This window comes from Pogona vitticeps, chromosome 1, assembly GCF_051106095.1.
Source record: "Pogona vitticeps strain Pit_001003342236 chromosome 1, PviZW2.1, whole genome shotgun sequence".
Lineage (NCBI taxonomy): Eukaryota > Metazoa > Chordata > Lepidosauria > Squamata > Agamidae > Pogona > Pogona vitticeps.
Window position 1 is genome coordinate 227170307 of NC_135783.1, and position 18631 is coordinate 227188937.

General features: G+C 43.5%; 1 protein-coding gene across 2 annotated transcripts in view; it reads left to right on the forward strand.

The window, feature by feature from the left end:
• Window positions 1–807: 807 nt before the first annotated feature.
• Window positions 808–18631, forward strand: part of ACTR3 (actin related protein 3) — a 61424-nt gene continuing 43600 nt past the window's right edge. Inside the window, exon 1 of one of the 2 annotated variants that reach the window (XM_020779617.3) lies at window positions 808–993. In XM_020779617.3, coding sequence (XP_020635276.1) covers window positions 950–993 — 44 coding nt within the window. In that variant the 5' untranslated portion in view covers window positions 808–949. Of the gene's footprint in view, window positions 994–2456; window positions 2607–18631 lie in introns of those variants that run through there. The other variant, XM_078377193.1, reaches the window with a different exon arrangement.

The window sequence follows — 18631 nt, forward strand, 5'->3', positions numbered from 1 at the left end:
CTTTGATCTCTGCTTTCCCTCTCCACTTTCTTTGCAAAGAGTTGGAGGGGGAACTTAGCTGAAAAAGTTGGAGGGGGAACCTAGCTGAAGCTACGATTCCTGCTTTCCCCCTCCACTTTCTTGTGAGGAAAGTGCTTTTCCCCTTCACTTTCTTTGCAAAAGGTGGAGGGGAAAAGCAGTGGTTTGCAAAGAAAGTGGAGAGGGAAAGCAGGAAACAAAGTGCCTGGAAAACGCCACCATAACTTAGAATTTACTTGATCACACATGAAAAAAAATGAACTTTTTGTTATTTTTGTTCCCACAAAGTGACAGGGGCCCGTCCATGGAAATAAAGAACAACGTCCCGAAGTTAAAGCCTTAAGGTTACTTTATTAATTCATTTAAGATATTTTTACCCCGCCTTTCCCCTCGAAAGGAGGAGTCATCAGAATAAAGCGAGACAGCGATCCGCGCCCTTTCAGACCAGCTGCTTCAAAAGAGAACCTTCTCATGAGGAAGCAGAGTTCAAGCAAGCTCGGGTGCCCGCCCACTGCAGTTTTTCCTCAACCGCCCGCTTCCTGAACAGCGAACACCACCCTGTGCTTCAGTTTGACGCGCCCGCCGCCTCTTCCTCTTTCCGTTTCTCGGAACCCCTCCCTCGGCGGGCGCTTAGGGTGGGACGGAAGAGGCGGCCATCTTGGGCTCGCTCGCCGGGGCTGTGCGTGCGCCTGTGTGTGCGAGCGGGCGAGTGAGCGAGAAGGGGTGGGGGGGAGGGAGGCAGGCCGGCTGGCTGGCTCCAGAGGTTGGAGCGAGCAAGCAAGCAAGGAAGGAAGGAGCGAGCGGCCGGCTGCTTTGCGGAAGTGGGTGGCTTCACTCCCCCCGCCCCCCATAGTGGAAGCCGGAGAGCGAGTCCCGCGGGTGTCCTCCGCACCTTTCGCCCACTCGTGCCGTCTCTCTGGAGCCGAGGAGGATGGCAGGGCGGCTCCCGGCCTGCGTGGTGGACTGTGGCACCGGGTGAGTGGAGCCGGCAGCGGGAGGGAGGATGATGAATGGGCCGGCCCGCGGGGAAGAGGAAGCGGCCAGGCTGCTGCTTTTGGGCTGCTGCTGCTGCTGACAGTTTGCTTGCAGGCAGTGGAGAGGGCGGGGAAGGGGAAGGTGGCCGGCCGGCCGGGCAGCCAAGCCTTGCCGTTTCCCTTTCCGCTGGCCTGCCCGCCGGGGGTAGTCATTGCCTTGCTTTACCGGGCCACCCCCCCTCCCCACCCACCCATAAAAAGAGGCTTAGGTGCCATCTGTTCTCCTGAGTGCATTCCTTCCCTCTTCCCTCGCCTCCTGTCGACCCTGCCTCTCCTTTTTCCTGGTTATGCTCCATTTATCCTCCCAAGTTGGGAAGAGGATCTGTCTGTCTGGGGAAAGGGCTGGGTGGGTGGGTGGGAATTAGATAAAGAGGTGTAGACGTCTGTACCTTCCTGTGTGTATATATGTCCGTCCACCCACCCAGCCTCCCACGCACATAATATAGGTAGGTGTACTGTATTTGGCTGATAGCCCCTTCAGTCAAAGAGGTGTTTCTCCGGCTTCCACCTTCGGAAATCTGGCTTTGTTGGGAGGAGAAAGGAGGGGAGGGGGTGTCACACCCTGAACCAGAGCAGCTCCCTTCTCCACCTTCCACTTCTCAAGATGCGAGAGGAGCCCCTTTATATTCGCTCTTTCGAAGCCCGGGCCTCTCTTGGGAGGGAGGGAGGGTTTATATACGCCTGTCTTTCCATTATAAAGTCACCGCGGTTGCCGTCTGAAATCTGTCGTTAGCAGATTTTCTAATTCATTGTGTGCTTGCAGGGTGGTCGGTCGAACATCCTTGCACTCAGGAAATAGGGGAGCCTCTGAAAAATGGGCGTTTACTCCCCACACGAGTATTCGCTGCTTCCTCGGCTTCGGAGAGATCTCTCTGTATTTTCCATTCATTCCATTGGCCTGATAATTTCCCTGCATAGCTCTTCCAAGGAGCAATGCTTCCTCATTTTTTAATTCTTTTTTTGTTTGTTTTGTTTTTGGACTTGGGGATGTACGCTTAGGCACAGAATAAAAATCTGTAGATCTTTTTTAAAATATATATATTTAAATACATATATATATTTCCAAATCAAAGCTGGGTAAATTGTAATTTTTAATATATATATATATATGTACATCTATATATATAAAAATTAGAATTTACCCAGCTTTGATTTGGAAATATATATATATATATGTTTCACAATGGTGGCTTCCAGGAGCAATGCCATGATTTTTCCGTATGTGTCATTTATTCAGCTTTACTTCTCTCTGTGTGGGTGAAAAAAAAAAGAGTCCACCCTCTGGTGAGCAAGCGCAGAGGAACTTCCTTAGTTTTGTCAAAGGCGCTTCCTCCTTTCGGGCTTTTATACCTTATAAGGCAGTTTTCGGTGTCAAACTTTAACCAAATCCGTTTTAGAAAGTACTTTTCTTATTTAGCACTTGCCAGTTGGTGATAAGGAAGAACATAGTAATGCTTGATTGCTAATGTTTGTCTGTAGAAAAGAGCTTTTTGAAACGGTGGCAAAGGTTCTTTTGGCTGTTCTTTTCAGCAAGCTGTGAAGAAAGCGTTGGAGGTATAAATGTTGGAAGCAAAGGCTTCTTGAAATGGGGCTTTGTTTTGTTTTTTGGCCCTTTGTGTCAGTGCCTTAAAAACAGAGTGTGAGGGAAATTAGTTCTGCGTTTGCATTTTGTTCTGAGGTATTTCAATACATAGATTATATTTACATTGCCTAAGACTAAAATGGCAATCTCCTAAGGCTGACAGTACAGTATAGCTTAGTAGATAAGCAAATATCAGCCTTTATTTAAAGATGGTTAATTACACTCTCCTTTTCTTGTTCGAAAGAAATTTACTTCTTGATTAAGTTTACCTTCATAGCACTCTCTTTGTAAATCTGACCTTGCCCTTCAGTCTAAAAGAAAACATCCCTGTCTAGATGAGGGGTGGCGGTGGTGGGGACGACACTGGGAGGCAGTTGATATTTATGGAGTACAGTGTGTTTCTGCCACACAGAAACTGTAATGAGAATACTGTGTTTCTTTACTTTTGTGCTGTCACACTTTTAGGACATGTCCTGGTGTGGTAAGCCTATGATAATTCAGTGTAATGTACTTCATAATGACACAAGACACAAGTCACATTTTTCTGTTTTGAAAATGTAATGTTGCAGAGATTCAGATTTATGCAATTGTAGGAGGCCCCTTTTTCTTCTCTGGGGATATACTGTCAGTTGGAAAGTTAATGTTGTGTGTGAGGGAAGCAGAGAGTTAGCCACATGAGAATTGAGATAACTGTGCAAATCTGTGGTTTTAGACTATAATTTTCAGAATTTCTCAGGCTGCCTGGGGAATTCTGGGAGTTGTAGTCCGAAAGTACAGAAATGCACAACTGTCTATGAGGCTTAATTCCAGATTCCTCCAAGGGCCTTTTCAGTGAACATGGTATTCTCTGACCACAGAGCATGCTGTCTCTTGATTAGCTGCTATGATTTGAATTTCAGTGCCTAGTTTTCGAGAAACTAGTTTATGAAGTGGCAAGCTTTATTTCCCCATGTGCTTCAGTTGTTTCAAATTTTCTCCTGACTTCTGTGACATGCTTTGTTGTCTAGAGAATCCCCCCCCCCCCAGCACGGGACCTTCTGTACATATACTGTATATAAGTCCAATATACACCAAACACATATTGCTCATCTGACTTTTATTATATGTGGGTTATTACATTCTGCATTTGTCTTCCTTGTAGATGGGGACTGGTTGCAGGGGTAAAAATAGATCATTGTTTTGCTGATACATTATGCAATGCTGACATCTACATATGCTGTAGAAAACACCTTTCTCTTTCATGAATGTGTGAATGGCTTTGGAAATTTAAAATGAGCTATGAAGGCTTGTGTACTGACTCATTGGTGATCAAGATTATTTGTGGTAGTACACAGTTGCAGTTGCAAAAGCGTGCTTAAATCTCCAGTGAGACAGTGCACTTGTGACATAAAGCTGCAGTACCTGCCTGTTGTTCATAAGACACATATCTCCATTTTCTGCACTAAAGACCGAAGTACAAAAGTAGTGCGGCCTTGTGTCCACTGGATCATAGTAAGCTAAATGTGTTTCCATGTAACACACTGTCAGCTAGAAAGTGAATCAGATTGGTTTACTTCAGACATTGCTCCAAACTAATGACTGTGCTAATCATGGTTTGAGTCTTTTTATTTATTGGTAAATCCTGGTTTAGGGTTTTTCTCTCCCCCTCTCCCCTTGCTGAGTACTGTATGTCTGTATGGCACAGGTAAGTATGATAGCTCAGTTTAGAACCCCTGCCAAATGAATAGGCCCATTGAATCACTGGGGATTTGGTGACTCAACTCTTTTTATAAACTATTGATTTAGCAGGCCTGCTCTAATTGCAACTTAGTACTGGATTCCAGCCAGTAACTTTATCATAATACTCAAGTAATCATTTTTTGTGGTGAAGTGCATTTATAATTCCATTGATCAGGATATCTCTTTTTAAAAAACTATAATACTGTACCATATTTTAAAAATGATTATCTTAAAAAAAGCTTAATATTTAAAACATATTGATATGTTCAAAATGGTAATTTTTGTTTCAGATTTTGTAGTTTGTAAAGATATGAAGTATTTCTTTTGCTACATATAACATGGTGTAAACATTCCATTAAATAGTTTTGGTAATGTCATATATCATGTCATGTGTAGCATAAGCATCACAATTCTGTGCACTTGAGAAGCACTGAGATTAGGTACATGGATTGGTGCCCAAGTGTTCAGGTCTAAGTTCTCATGTCATCAGTGCTTCTCTGGTACAGAGAAATTGGTACAGAATTGTGATGTTCATTGTTGTATAGAATAGATGTTTTTTGCTAGAGAACAAAGGGAATTTGGATATAAAATTTAAATTTCCTGAAGTTTTCTTCCTCTGCAAAGGCAGATTTAATATTTTCTGTTCAGTGTGGTGAATGCTGTGTTTCATCAAGCTTTATCTGTACAGTTGAGTTCATACAGCTTCCCTTGAGAGCAGTCCTGAATGAATTCAATTCCTAAGAGTGTTTGTGTGAATATACTGGAAGAATCAGGCTGCTTTTATTAGTGTTCTAGTTTTTTTTTGTAGTTTTTCTGTAGTTACCAATTATAAGTGAGAACTACCATAGGAGGGTCTTATATACTGTATAGGTTTTGGATCTTTAGGTCTCATATTTTAAGAGAGAAGTTATTCCATATAAAAAGAGACATGTCTATTTTTCAAACTACAATATGGACCATCTAACAAAAATCTGAGAGAGAAGGTGTTGGGTGAAATCTTTTTGTACTTATCTGCTGACCAGACAGATATTCCTTTCCCTCAGATCTGCACTGGAGTGTTGGAGAACCATCAAAGCAGATTATGGGGAATGTGAGCAGAGGCAGGGGACAAGGGAGGGAAAAGATACATTAGGAAAGATTCCTTATGTAAACAGTGGTCAGGAAACATTAGATCTAGTATTGATATCATATGAATTTCTTAGTTCAGAGTCCTGTAGCATAGTTGTCAGGTACACAGAAGACAAAACAGAACAAACACCACCCACAACTTTTAAATACTGTATATATTATGCTGTATATGGACTGTAGATGAATTAACTTTTGCTGGTTTAAATTCTATAATAATCATTTATACTGTTAGTTCTACAGTGGAAACTTAGGAAATTGCCACTTTGTTCAGTGTTAAGACACAAACCATCAACTCCTTAAGCCATGTTGCATGCTTGAAAATATTTTATTGGATGTGTTTTACGTATGATTTTTTTTAGATGAGCTACAGTTTGTGCCAGTGCTGAATATTGTTTTGCTTGGTAGTAAGAGATGACCCAGTGCTGAACCCTTTGTTGTCAATGAATAACTTCTAGCCTGTGCCAGGTTTTTGTTAATGAGAATACTTATGGTAGTATAGCTGGCTGAAAGCACTGGATGCTTGTGTGGTATGTTGGATTTGGTAATTTGTAAGCTATCTTCAGCTCTCAATTTATTAAAGAGAATTGTGTAAGTAGGATAACGCCTTATCTTACCTTTGTCCCTGTTTTCTTTCCTTGCCAATGGCTATTAATAGTTAATTATAAAGTTTCAAGTTGTTTAAGCTACTGTAATAAAAAAATTATAATAAAAGTTACGTCATTTAACCAATATGGATTTTAACTGGATTTTTTGATCCATACTCTAGTCATATCTACAGTAGACTGAAGTCAAGGTATGTTGGGTTAGTCCTAAGTCCTGTTGATATCAGACTGTTTGCTTTAGGTATGACTAAATCTGAATTCAAACTTTTATGTTTTATTTACTGCAAAACCAGAAGAAATATTACTTTTCAGTATACAGTGGATTTGAAAATGCATTCAGTGACTGAAATGACTCCAGTTTTAAAGTGTTACAATGTTGTTGGATAAAGAAAAAGAGTTATTTGTTTAAGGATTTCTAACTATATGATACAGATATGGTGGTAGTGGTAGAATACAATAAATCACTTTAAAAGAATCCAAAACAATTAAGAGCTCCTTAAAATAAAAGTTTGAAACAAAACCATGGTTTACTGAGTCCGAATCTGAGTGTGCAACCATGTTTTAGTTGGGTGTTAAAATGTTGGCATCGGTAGGGCCTCCCAAGGGGATGACACTTCTCAACCAGGGTGTCGAAGGCCCCCTCTCATCTAGCTCCACAGATGTACTGCTCCCAATACTTGGACCTGGAGGAGGGACATCCTACCATGATCAGGCAGGTAGATATGGGGGAAGTAGTCTGATAAATATCCAGGTCTCAAGATGCTCATGGAGTTGAAACTAGTTACCAACATCTTCATTTCTATGAACTGGAAACATATAGCGCAATTTCTTTAAAACTGTATCATACAGCTTCTGTATGATGCACTTGCCTCCAATCTAGCTGTTGCATATTGTGCTAGCTGTATCCTCTGTGTCAGCTTCCAGGGTGTCTCATGTAGAACACATTGCAGATAATTTTTTAAAATTTCTTTAAGTAGTGCCATTTGTGTCTTTTCTCCCAATGAGAGGACTTAAGGTGGCTCACAATGCTGAAAAAAGTAAAATTAAAACCACAATAAATTATACAATTAAAAAGCAATTAAAGTATAATAATTAAAATACATTGTGATTAAAATATTTTAAACTTTAAAAACAACGCTATTTAGCTAAAAAGCAGCATGCAAAACTCAGTTATTAAAAACCTGTCTGAAAAGATGAGTCTTCAGCTGTCAGTGATAGGATAAATGGGAGCGGGGCAATTTAATCTCCCAAGGGAGACTATTCCACAGTCTGGGTGCTGCCACATATATGGCCCTCTCCCACGTCCCCATCAATTGTACCTGCAATGGACTATGAGGAGGGTCCCTTCTGAGGATCTTAAGAGCAGAGAAGGCTCATATGGGGAACTACGGTCACATGGAGAGATTAATTCTGTACCTATGATACAGCATTGATATCTAGTTTATCTTGGCTTTTAAGTACTATGCTCTAATTAATTGTTACATTATGTGCTCCCACCAGACAGGCTGTTCTTTGGTAGGGTATATATTGTGTGTCAGAACACTCTATTGATCAGTGGCTTCCTTCTGACTTTGGTTATTTAGCTATACTCAGGTTGAACTGTATTTAATAGGTGTGCATTTTGAGAGTATTCTGTTTAAATTTTTTAACTTCACACATTGCACGGATTATAACTCTTGTAATACTACTTTTCAAATTGTGCATAACTCATGTAACTAAGCTGTAGTATCTTCCTGTGATGACTAAGGTTAGTGTGCATTTGGAATCTGCACATCTCGTTATGTGGGAGGGAGTCACGTATCCCAATAGGGGAAATACAAGTAACTTGTACTTCCACTCTCTTGCACATTATGCAAAAATACGAGAAAAACTATTTTAAGATGACATTATGTATTTCTTCGATGGTTGTTAGATCAGTCTGTACTTCTGTATTTTTTAAAAAAGTTTTGCATCTAGCAGCTTGACAGTAGCAAGAATAATAATCACATGTCATTGGAAGAATTGAAATCCCATCACAAGTGGTATGATGACAGGAATGTGGGAGGTTGTCATTATAGTGAGGCAAATCATGTGAACTTTTAAAAGAAAAAAGTAATTCAGAAGAAAGTTATTGATAATGCTCTTTAGAATTCTGGAATGGCAGGGAAGAAGTCACGATAGATGGGTATAATTTTTTTTAAGATAGATGGCAGTGGAGTTGAATGTACAAAGCATGCCTGTAATGACATACATCAAAGTCATATGGAAGCACAACTGGTTGAAACAGAAGGCATAATTTTAATTCTTTTATAATAGTCACCCGTTGCCACAGAATGGTTTTGATACTACAGCTTTGAAGTCAGTATTATAAAAGTATAAAACAAAATAGGGTTCATGTGCCTTTTTTTTTCAAAGAATCTGATTTCACATAAAAGATTGATTCAGTGTGAAATTCAGTATATGTACACTCTGTACAAGATTCTGTACTGGTTGACTGAAATTCTTTTGGACCAAATCATGCTTAACCTGGATAATCATTCATTTCTTAGGTCATTGTTGGCAACGTTTAATTGTCATTAATTAGACTTTCATATTCTGCAGTATTATTGCATGGCTTGTGTTTCAGCTGTGTTTTGAAGGTCCTGTCAGATTAGTGTGTCTACATGAAGGTTAAACAGGTGACCAACTAATACGCTTTGTTGATAGTGATAAACTTATTGCTACTTTCTAAGTGGAAAATTAGAAATAGGGATGTGTAATTTGGAATTTTTGGAGTACAGATTTCATAATTTTCCATTCTGGGAATTCTGCCTGACAAACACCTAAGGTGGCTGACCTGGGAGAAAGGCCTAAGCTGGAACACCTTGGGGCCTAGCTAAACCTAGCTCCATTCAAGCTTGATGTTTGGGAAGGAAGCTGCTTGAGAAAAGCTTCTTTTCTGAGCACGAAGTTTAGATAGAGCTAGGCCTAACTAAGCCACAAAAGCTTCCAACTTAGGCCTTTCTTCCAGGGCAGCCACATTCAGATATTCATCAGTGGAACTCCCAGAATAGAGAATTTTATTTGTACTCCAAAAATTTCAAATGGCACATCCCTGTTTCAAACCTCTCGCTTAGTGCCACTTGATAAGTTTGTCACTATTAACAAAATAATTATTTGGTCACTTGATTGATGTGTTTAATAGTCTTCATGTGTGTGCCTTGATTTCATAAGGGCCTTCAAAGTGCAGCGCAGTACAGTGGTGCCCCGCTTGACAATTATCTCATTAGATGAGGAAATTGCTTAATGATGAGTATTTTGTGATCGCTATAGCGATCGCAAAACAATGTTTGTATGGGTTTTTTTTTGTTTAACGACAAAAATTGCTTCGGGAACCAATTTTTCACTTAACGATGATCAAAACAGCTCGGGTTTTCAAAATGACCACCTGCTGTGCAAAATGGCTCCCCGCTGTGTTTTAGGATGGATTCCTCGCTATACAGGGACCGGAAAATGGCCACCCTATGGAGGATCTTCGCTGGACGCTGAGGTGTTTTGCCCATTGGAACGCGTTGAACCGGTTTTCAATGCATTTCAATGGGTTTTTTACTTGACGATTTCGTTCTGCAGCGATTTTGCTGGAATGGATTATCCTCGTCAAGCGAGGCACCACTGTATTGCTTTAGAAAAAAATTGCAGAGGCAATAACTGTGTTCAAATAATTATGAATAAATCTGCAAATGTAATCAATTTTCAATGCAGCATTAACTGCTGTAGTGTGTATGTGCTCTTATTAGTTCTACATTCATCCAGCCCTTCCTGTAAGGAACTTAGGGTTGTTAAAAGCTCACTATTTTACATACACAGCATTCTTTGAAAGAAATAGATATGAATGTGGTAATTGGGTTTATAAACCTAGGTCTCTCAGTCTTAAGTCCCAATAATAAGTCCACTGTGCGATGCTGAATTGGTTACAGAAAAGTATGCCAGAAGGTGCATTAAAGAAGAAGCATTGTGGCAGTGGTAGTATAAGTAATCTTATTCCAAGTGGGATTTCTGATCATGTAGCATTTCTTAGTTGCAGCTTTTTAAACTCATGCCTTCTGTGATACTTCAACAGCAACACTCATTTATGCCCACTAGGATTTTTATGTGGGTTAGAAATCGAGGGAGATTTGTATACTAAGAAAAATGTGAAATGAGACAGAAGTTTGAACAGTGTTTTAAATTGTTCCACTAGTTGGCTCTCTGTAGCAGTGCATCCTTGCTTTATTATCTTTCCTAATTCTGGAAGTGATGTGTGTAGAACAGTACCTAGATTTGTACCTAGATTTGTAGTGTAGAATAGTGCACAAACTTTTCTTTCTTCTGCTGTTCAGTGACTTGTAGGAGAATACTAGCTTTGTTCTTCTTTACTGCCTGTGATACCAGTATTTATCACCCTTTAAATAAAAATTGTGGAGAGTGTTTCCTGTAAAATGCAGCTATAGTGGTGCCTCGTATAACGAGTGCCCCGTTTAACGACGAATTCGCATAGCGATGACAAAAATGCCATCGCTTTTGCGATTGTATAACGAAGGTGCCTATGGGGAAAAATCGCTTTGCGATGTTTTCCCCATAGGCACCATTTTCCCCCAGCTGAGTGGCGGGAGCCTCCAAAGGAGCGCTCCCGCCACTCAGCTGGGGGAAAATGCCTGCGGTGGCCTTCGAAGGACCCTTCCGAAGGGTCCTTCTGAGGCCACCGCGGGGGGAGGGTGGGGGGATCCGATGCCTGTCAGGCATCCTGGGCTCGGATCCCACCTGCCGCCGGTTACCCAGCCTTGGGTAACCGGCGGCGGGTGGGATCCAAGCTCGGGATGCCTGAAAGGCATCCAGATCCCCCCACTCTCCTACCCTCCCCCCGCGGCTTGGATCGGACCCGCGGGGGCTAGCCCTGCCATGGCTGGACTCCCAAGAGTCCAGCCATGGCAGGGCTAGCCCCCGCGGGTCCGATCCAAGCCGCGGGGGGAAGTTGGGGAGATCGGATGCCTGTCAGGCATCCTGGGTTCGGATCCCACCCGCCACCGGTTACCCAGCCTGAAAGGCATCCGGATCCCCCCACTCTCCCCCCCCCAGATTGGATCGGACCCGCGGGGGCTAGCCCTGCCATGGCTGGACTCCCAAGAGTCCAGCCATGCCCGGGGTAGCCCCCGCGGGTCGGATCCAAGCCGGATCCAAGCCGCGGGGGGAAGGTGGGGAGACCTGATGCCTGTCAGGCATCCTGGGCTCGGCAGCGCGGGGCGGCGGGGACAGGGTGGAGGGGTCCCGAAGGCTTCGGGATCCCCCCCACCCTGTCACCTTCGCTGGCAGCCCCCCCCCCCGCCGCTTTCCCCAGCCTGGATCGGGCTCCTGGGAGTCCGATCTCGGCTAGGGAAGGCAGCGCGGGGCGGCGGGGACAGGGAGGAGGGGTCCCAAAGGCTTCGCGATCCCCCCCGACCCTGTCCCCTTCGCTGGCAGCCACCCCCTGCCGCTTTCCCCAGTCTGGATCGGGCTCCTGGGAGTCCGATCTCGGCTAGGGAAGGCAGCGCGGGGCGGCGGGGACAGGGTGGAGGGGTCCCGAAGGCTTCGGGATCCCCCCCCGTCCCCTTCGCTGGCAGCCACCCCCCCCCGCCGCTTTCCCCAGCCTGGATCGGGCTCCTGGGAATCCGATCTCGGCTAGGGAAGGCAGCGCGGGGTGGCGGGGGCAGGGTGGAGGGGTCCCGAAGGCTTCGGGATCCCCCCCACCCTGTCCCCTTCGCTGGCAGCCACCCCCCCGCCGCTTTCCCCAGCCTGGATCGGGCTCCTGGGAGTCCGATCTCGGCTAGGGAAGGCAGCGCGGAGTGGCGGGGGCAGGGTGGAGGGGTCCCGAAGGCTTCGGGATCCCCCCCCTGTCCCCTTCGCTGGCAGCCACCCCCCGCCGCTTTCCCCAGCCTGGATCGGGCTCCTGGGAGTCCGATCTTGGCTAGGGAAGGCAGCGCGGGGTGGCGGGGACAGGGTGGAGGGGTCCCGAAGGCTTCGGGATCCCCCACCCACCCTGTCCTCTTCGCTGGCAGCCACCCCCCGCCGCTTTCCCCAGCCTAGATCGGGCTCCTGGGAGGGAAGGCAGCGCGGGGCGGCGGGTACAGGGTGCATCCCGAAGGCTTCCAGGCTTTTGCCTGGAAGCCTTCGGGATCCCCCACCCACCCTGTCCCTGCCAGTTTTTAGTCCATTGGAATGCAATAACCAGGTTTTAATGCGTTTCAATGGGCTTTTTAATTTCGCTTTACGATGTTTCCGTATAGCGACGTTAATCCTGGAACGGATTAACGTCGCTATACGGGGCACCACTGTACTTTCTGTTGAAATATATCAGCCATTTGATTGTGCCAGTGTCAGTTGCAAGGCAGCTGAACCCTTGAACAGGGGAGAAAATCACTGGCATCAGAGGGATATGAAAGGTTCTAATGCCTGCAGGACTTCACATGCTAACGTTTTTTGAGTCAGATATTTCATAGGCCCTGTCCTTCTGTTCCACCAAACCCACACAGACGATACAGCTCATTGGAGACCTGGAAGCCTTTTTCTGCAGACTACGACTCAAAGAATTTTTCCACAACAACAGCCAGAATGACAACACTCAAGCCTTGGCCTGCTCTCCACAACAAGAGGAGGAAATATCCCAACAGCATAAGGAGGAATTATATACTGCCACACCTATGCCACAACACTACAAAAAGAACTCCACATGGACTCTCCCAGACGTTTGAAACAAAAAACTTGATATTTACACTGAGTGCTTTTGCCTGGACTGTGATAATCAACAAGAAACCAGACTTAACATATAACCTCACCCAGACAGAGTGTGCTGCTATACACAGCCTCAGAAGTAATCCCAGCATAGTGATCAAAGAAACTGACAAGGGTGGTGCTATGGTTGTCATGGACAAATCAAACTACACACAGGAGGCTGAGAGACTGTTGTCCAGCACTAAATTTTACCAGCCCCTAACCTTGGACGCAATCACAAAATACCAAAAAGAATTACAGAACCTCATGAAAGACCTCCCTGGAGACATATGTGAACAAATCCTGCTGAACACACTACAGGAACCTGAACCAGCAGCCTTTTATCTATTACAAAAAATACACAAACCAGGAAACCTTGGTAGACACATCAACATCATTAGAGCGGGGGTATCTGAGTAGTTGGACTCCATCCTCAAACCTTATGTAACCAATGCACCTAGTTAAGAGGTACTACAGACTTCCTAAGGAAACTTCAGTCCACACACAACCTTCCTCACAACACCATCCTAGTTACAATGGATGTTGAGGCTCTCTATACCAGTATCCCAAACAAAGACGGACTACAAGCTATCACAAACACCATCCAAAACAAGGAAGAAGCCCACACAATCACCACTTTCTGTAACTTTGTACTGAAACACAACTGTTTCACCTTAAAAAACCTACTCCAGATCAGTGGAACTGCAATGAGCACTCACATGGCTCCACAATATGCAAACATATTAATGGCTGACCTGGAACAACACTTTCTCAACTCCACTGTATTTGAGGTACATTGATGATCTTTTTCTGATCTGGACCAATGGAAAAGAATCTCTAGAAAAATTCCACCAGGATTTCAGTAGCTTTCACCCAAACATCAACCTCATCCTGGAACAATCTATGCAACAGGTATATTTTCCAGACACCACTGTGAGACTACAGCATGGACATCTTAGCACAATGCTATACTGGAAACCCACCAATTGATAAACCTACTTGCACTCTTCCAGCTTCCATCCTGAATACATAACAAAATCCATTGTGTACAGCCAATCCGTTAGATACAATTGCATCTGCTCTGACCCATAAGATAATGAGTCCAAAATCAAGGATCTATAACATACATTCCTGAGACTACAATGCCCACCCCATATGATTAAGGAGCCAATCAACAAAGCAAGACACATACCTAGAAATAACTTATTGCAAGACACAACTGGGAAGACAAAATGATAGAACATCACTAGTTGTCACAGTCCACAATTAAGACTGCTCACATGCATCCTGATTTCCAACCCATCTTTGACAAGAACACTTCACTCTCCAAAGCCCTTGGTGGGAGACCTGTACTTTCCTATGGACAACCCACCAAACTCAAACAAATACTTACACACAATAGAGCACAAAACAACAATACAGGCAGGGGGACTACACCTTGCCACAGACCCAGATGCCAACTCATCTGTTCTGGCAACACAATCACGGGTCCTTACAATGCCACATACAACTTCAAATGCAGCTTCACTTGTTCCTCAGCTAATGTGATCTACATCATATTTTGCTGACAATGCCCCTCTGGGTACATAGGACAGACAGGACAATCTCTACAGAAATGGATCAAAAGCCAAAAATCTAACATCAGAAGTCACAACACACATTATTGTACTGTTATCCACTGCCATTTTCTTCACTGCTATCATGCCCATCACAATGTTCTAAGGTAAAAACTATTCCTTACATGAACATATATGATTGATCTGCTAACTTATTTCATTCTTTTTTATCTCCTTTTGGAGTTTACTGCATCTTCAGCTCCCCAACCCCCCTTTTCTTCTCTCTCTACCCCCACCTCTCATCTCTGCCCAGACCTGATGTCTGTTTTCTGTCTTTCTGAAGTATATTTACAACATTTTAAAAGCAAACATAAGTCTAATTACTGCATGTAACCAGTGAACATTTAGAATGTGAATCTGCTATTTCATATATGTTTCATTTCATTCCATCTCTTAACATTTGACAAAGTGTGGATGTGTCCACAAAGCTTACATTAAAATACAATAGTTAGGTGCCACATGTTTTTGTCTTTTGTTTGTTTGTTTGTTTGGATTTTGCCTGATATACCTTTCTTAGAGTTAGAGAAAACCTTTTAAGCCATTTAGTCTACTCATTTGCTTGATAGAGGGAAACCATTAGCTAGAGCCACTCCAAGCAGATGATTGTCTGTTGTATGGTGGCTGAAGTACTGTACACTTCTTCCTTGAATTGCACAGGTCTGAGCAGCATGGTTTTAGTTATACTGTACATGGATTCCCCCCCCCAAAAAATAAATGAATGAATATTTCAATAAAGAAATAAACACTCAATAAATACTATGCCCCGGTCACCTCGAACCAAGGCCATGAGTTCAATACTAAAGGCATATCATAAGGGTCTTATAACCTCATTATACACAGTATGGAAAAGATTGTCAATGCTATGGAAGAGAATCCTGACAAAGATAATTTTGTGTGCGCGCGTGCACGCCCCTAACCCCAGTGTTGTTGAAGGGAGAAGTGCACTGTCCATTAAAATACACAATTCTTACGTACTTCTTTGTTTGTATCAGAAGTGGCACAGTTCAAGGAATTGATATATCAGATAATTTTCACCCGGTTATGGCATCAAAAACATTTCTGGCAGCTAACATCAACTCTTTCATGGTGAGGAGCATACAGTGGCATAGCTGTGCAGTTATGTGTTCTTCTCCTCACAAAGTACTCTGTCAGTGCAAAAAAAAATACACACCCTATTTTCTTAGAGACTTCCAGGTAACCCAGATCTCCATGTGATTGGAGGTTGGACTTTTCTGGGATTCCATCCGTTTTAAGAAGTGGGAGTTCTTTTCTTCTGGGTAATTAGTTTTGCTGTCAAATTATTTTTGTTGTATTTTTTCTTCTTCTTCTGATGTTCATCTGAAATAAACTGCCTTGTACCTTAAGTCTACTAGACCTAGTCCTGCCTTTGGGGGCAGTAGAAAATGGCCCTTCAAGTATGTGAACATTCTGGTGTGACTTTCCTCAGGCTTTTCTGTGCTAAACATGATCAATTCCTTCAACTGCTTGACATGCAGCGTACCGTATATTCCATGCCTCAGATTTGAGTTAACCTCTGAACACATTCTAGTTGTCCTTGTACGTCTGAAAATGCGGTGCCCCAATCTGGGAACAGTACCGTAGTTGAGATGTAGCATGTCCAAAACAGAGTAGGACCAGCGTATCTCACTTGCTTGGGACTGTGGTTATGTTAGTGTACTTTTTTTTACGGGTGCATCACACAATTGCTTCACATTAATCTGTGGTTCAATGGCAGTTCTGTGATCTTTTTTTAGATGTACTGTCTTGCTGCTAAGTCATTTAATAATAATTTTGTGCTTTCAAATTGATTCCATTTTATGGTGACCCTTTCCAGGATATTCTAGGTGTAGAGTATCGAGACATGGTTTACCATTCTTTTCTTTTGAATAGATTCTCGAATCATGTAGTTTGTCAAAGCCCACACAGGCTGGTTCTTCCCCTAAAAGCACCGTGATTAATTGAGCTCCTAATATCTGACTCTTTAGCCAAGTGCCCCAACTCATTGACCTATCTTGTGAGCTATTTACTCACCATCTTATACACGTGTTCTCCTTAGCAAGGAGAATAAAAAAGGAAAAGGCAGTGTGATAGCTGCCTTCAGATTTTGCAAGGTTCTCATGAAGAAGATAGAACATGTTTGTTTTCTGTAGCTCCAGAGTGTAGATAAATGGATTCAAGCTGCAAGAAGGGAAATTTCACCTAAATATTGAGAAGAACGTCTTGACAGTAGGAACTGTTTGACAGTAGAATGGATTAGCAATGTTTTTTTTCAGGACTACAGATATCATCATTCTTAGTTTTGGGAGTTCTACCTACCTTAGTAGGCCATTCAGACCATTTCAAATAACCTACCTTACAGGTACTTTCTCAGTAAGAAAGTTTCCAGCTGGCACTGGGGCAGGAAGAGAAAGCTTAGGCTAACCTTCAAAGCCTGCTAATTTAGGCCTTTCTATGAGGTGCAGCAGGGACATGGTGGCGCTGCAGGTTAAACTGCAGAAGCCTCTGTGCTGCAAGGTCAGAAGACTTGGAGTCGTAAGATTGAATCCACATAATAGAATGAGCCCCTGTTGCTTATCCCAGCTCCCGCCAACCTAGCGGTTCGAAAGCATGCAAAATGCGAGTAGATAAATAGGTACCACCACGGTAAGAAGGTAACGATGTTCCGTGTCTAGTCGCGCTGGCCACGTGACCACGGAAGATTGTCTTCGGACAAACGCTAGCTCTATGGGTTGGAAACGGCAATGAGTTCTGCCCCCTAGAGTCGGACACGACTGGACAAATTGTCAAGGGGAACCTTTACCTTTACCTATGAGGTGCAGCACTTTGAGGTGTTCAAAAGATGCCAGAAAGAACTCCCAGAATGGAGAATTGTAGCATTTGTAGTTCAGAAAATATGAAGATTTCATTTCAAGAACCTACTGCCTTCGAGCTCTGCCGTTTTTGTAATAGAAGATAGATGGTCTCTAGAGCAGGGGTGCCTAACCCCGGCCCGCAGCCGGTCTGTGGCCTTTGCAGGACCAGGCTGTGGAGACAAATCTCCCATCCCCTCACAGGCACTTCCCCCATGCACATACGGTCCACCCAGCTGCACGCACAGGTGCCCTGCCCACCCACACGTGCATGTGAGTGTACCCCACTCACCCATGAGTATGTCACGCCCATCCCCCCACACACATGCAATTGCACCACGCTCACCCGCAAGCACACCATGCTCACCTGCACATGTGCACGAGTGCGCCCCTCACCCACGAGCACGCCATGCCCACCTGTGAGTGCACCCTGCTCACCCGCACATGCACGTGAGTGTGCCACGCCCCCATGTGAGCACCCCGCATGCGCATGGACCCCGCCCCCAACCAGTCTGTGGTTGGGAAAAGCTTGGGGATGCTTGAGCTGTGGATTTGCTGCTTTGGCAGGTGGTTGGACAGGGCTATACAGTTTTATGATTGTTTGCAACTTGATTTTTCATGGATGACATAGAGGCGCTTTGTATTAATCCATGAATACTTTTGAAAATATTCTTTGTGTTGTGTAAGAACCTGAACAATCAGATGCATGTTTTCCTGTTCTAAAGGAAGCTTTATTTACTTGAGTAAGGAAAGTCATGGATAGAAACTGACAGCTGCACATTGTCAGTTCACTGATAGAGGTGTCCTGCAATGTTTTGTATTGAAATGTGATGGATACGGTGTTAATAAGGCGTGGTGTTTTTTTCTGTTTTAAGTTATATTTTGTAATTAGAGTAACTTAAGATTTATGGGTTTTATATCAAACCTATTGAGACTTTAACTTTCGTACATACTTGTTGTCCGTTTTCTGTTGTAATTGCAATAGTTATATTTCTCTATCTTTATGTAGCAGTCTGTAGCAGAATCATGTCAGTTGCTTTAGTAGCAATCATGATTATCAAGATCTACCAAGATATATTTGCATACAGAACTCCTTGTTGTACCATAACAGACAGAATCAAATCAGTTATACTAGAGAACAGTGATTGTCTAATTACTTGTGCAATATGATAGCTACACACTGAATTGGAAACAGTAAGAATATTTTAAGGTTACAATTTTCTCAAGGGACATAACCTGTTCCTTTTAACTTGAGCTTAGCAAGAAGCTGAAGTAAAACCGAGAGCTGGTGTCTGAACAACTCTTATGATTCATACATAAAGGTTTATTTCCCCTAGTGTGG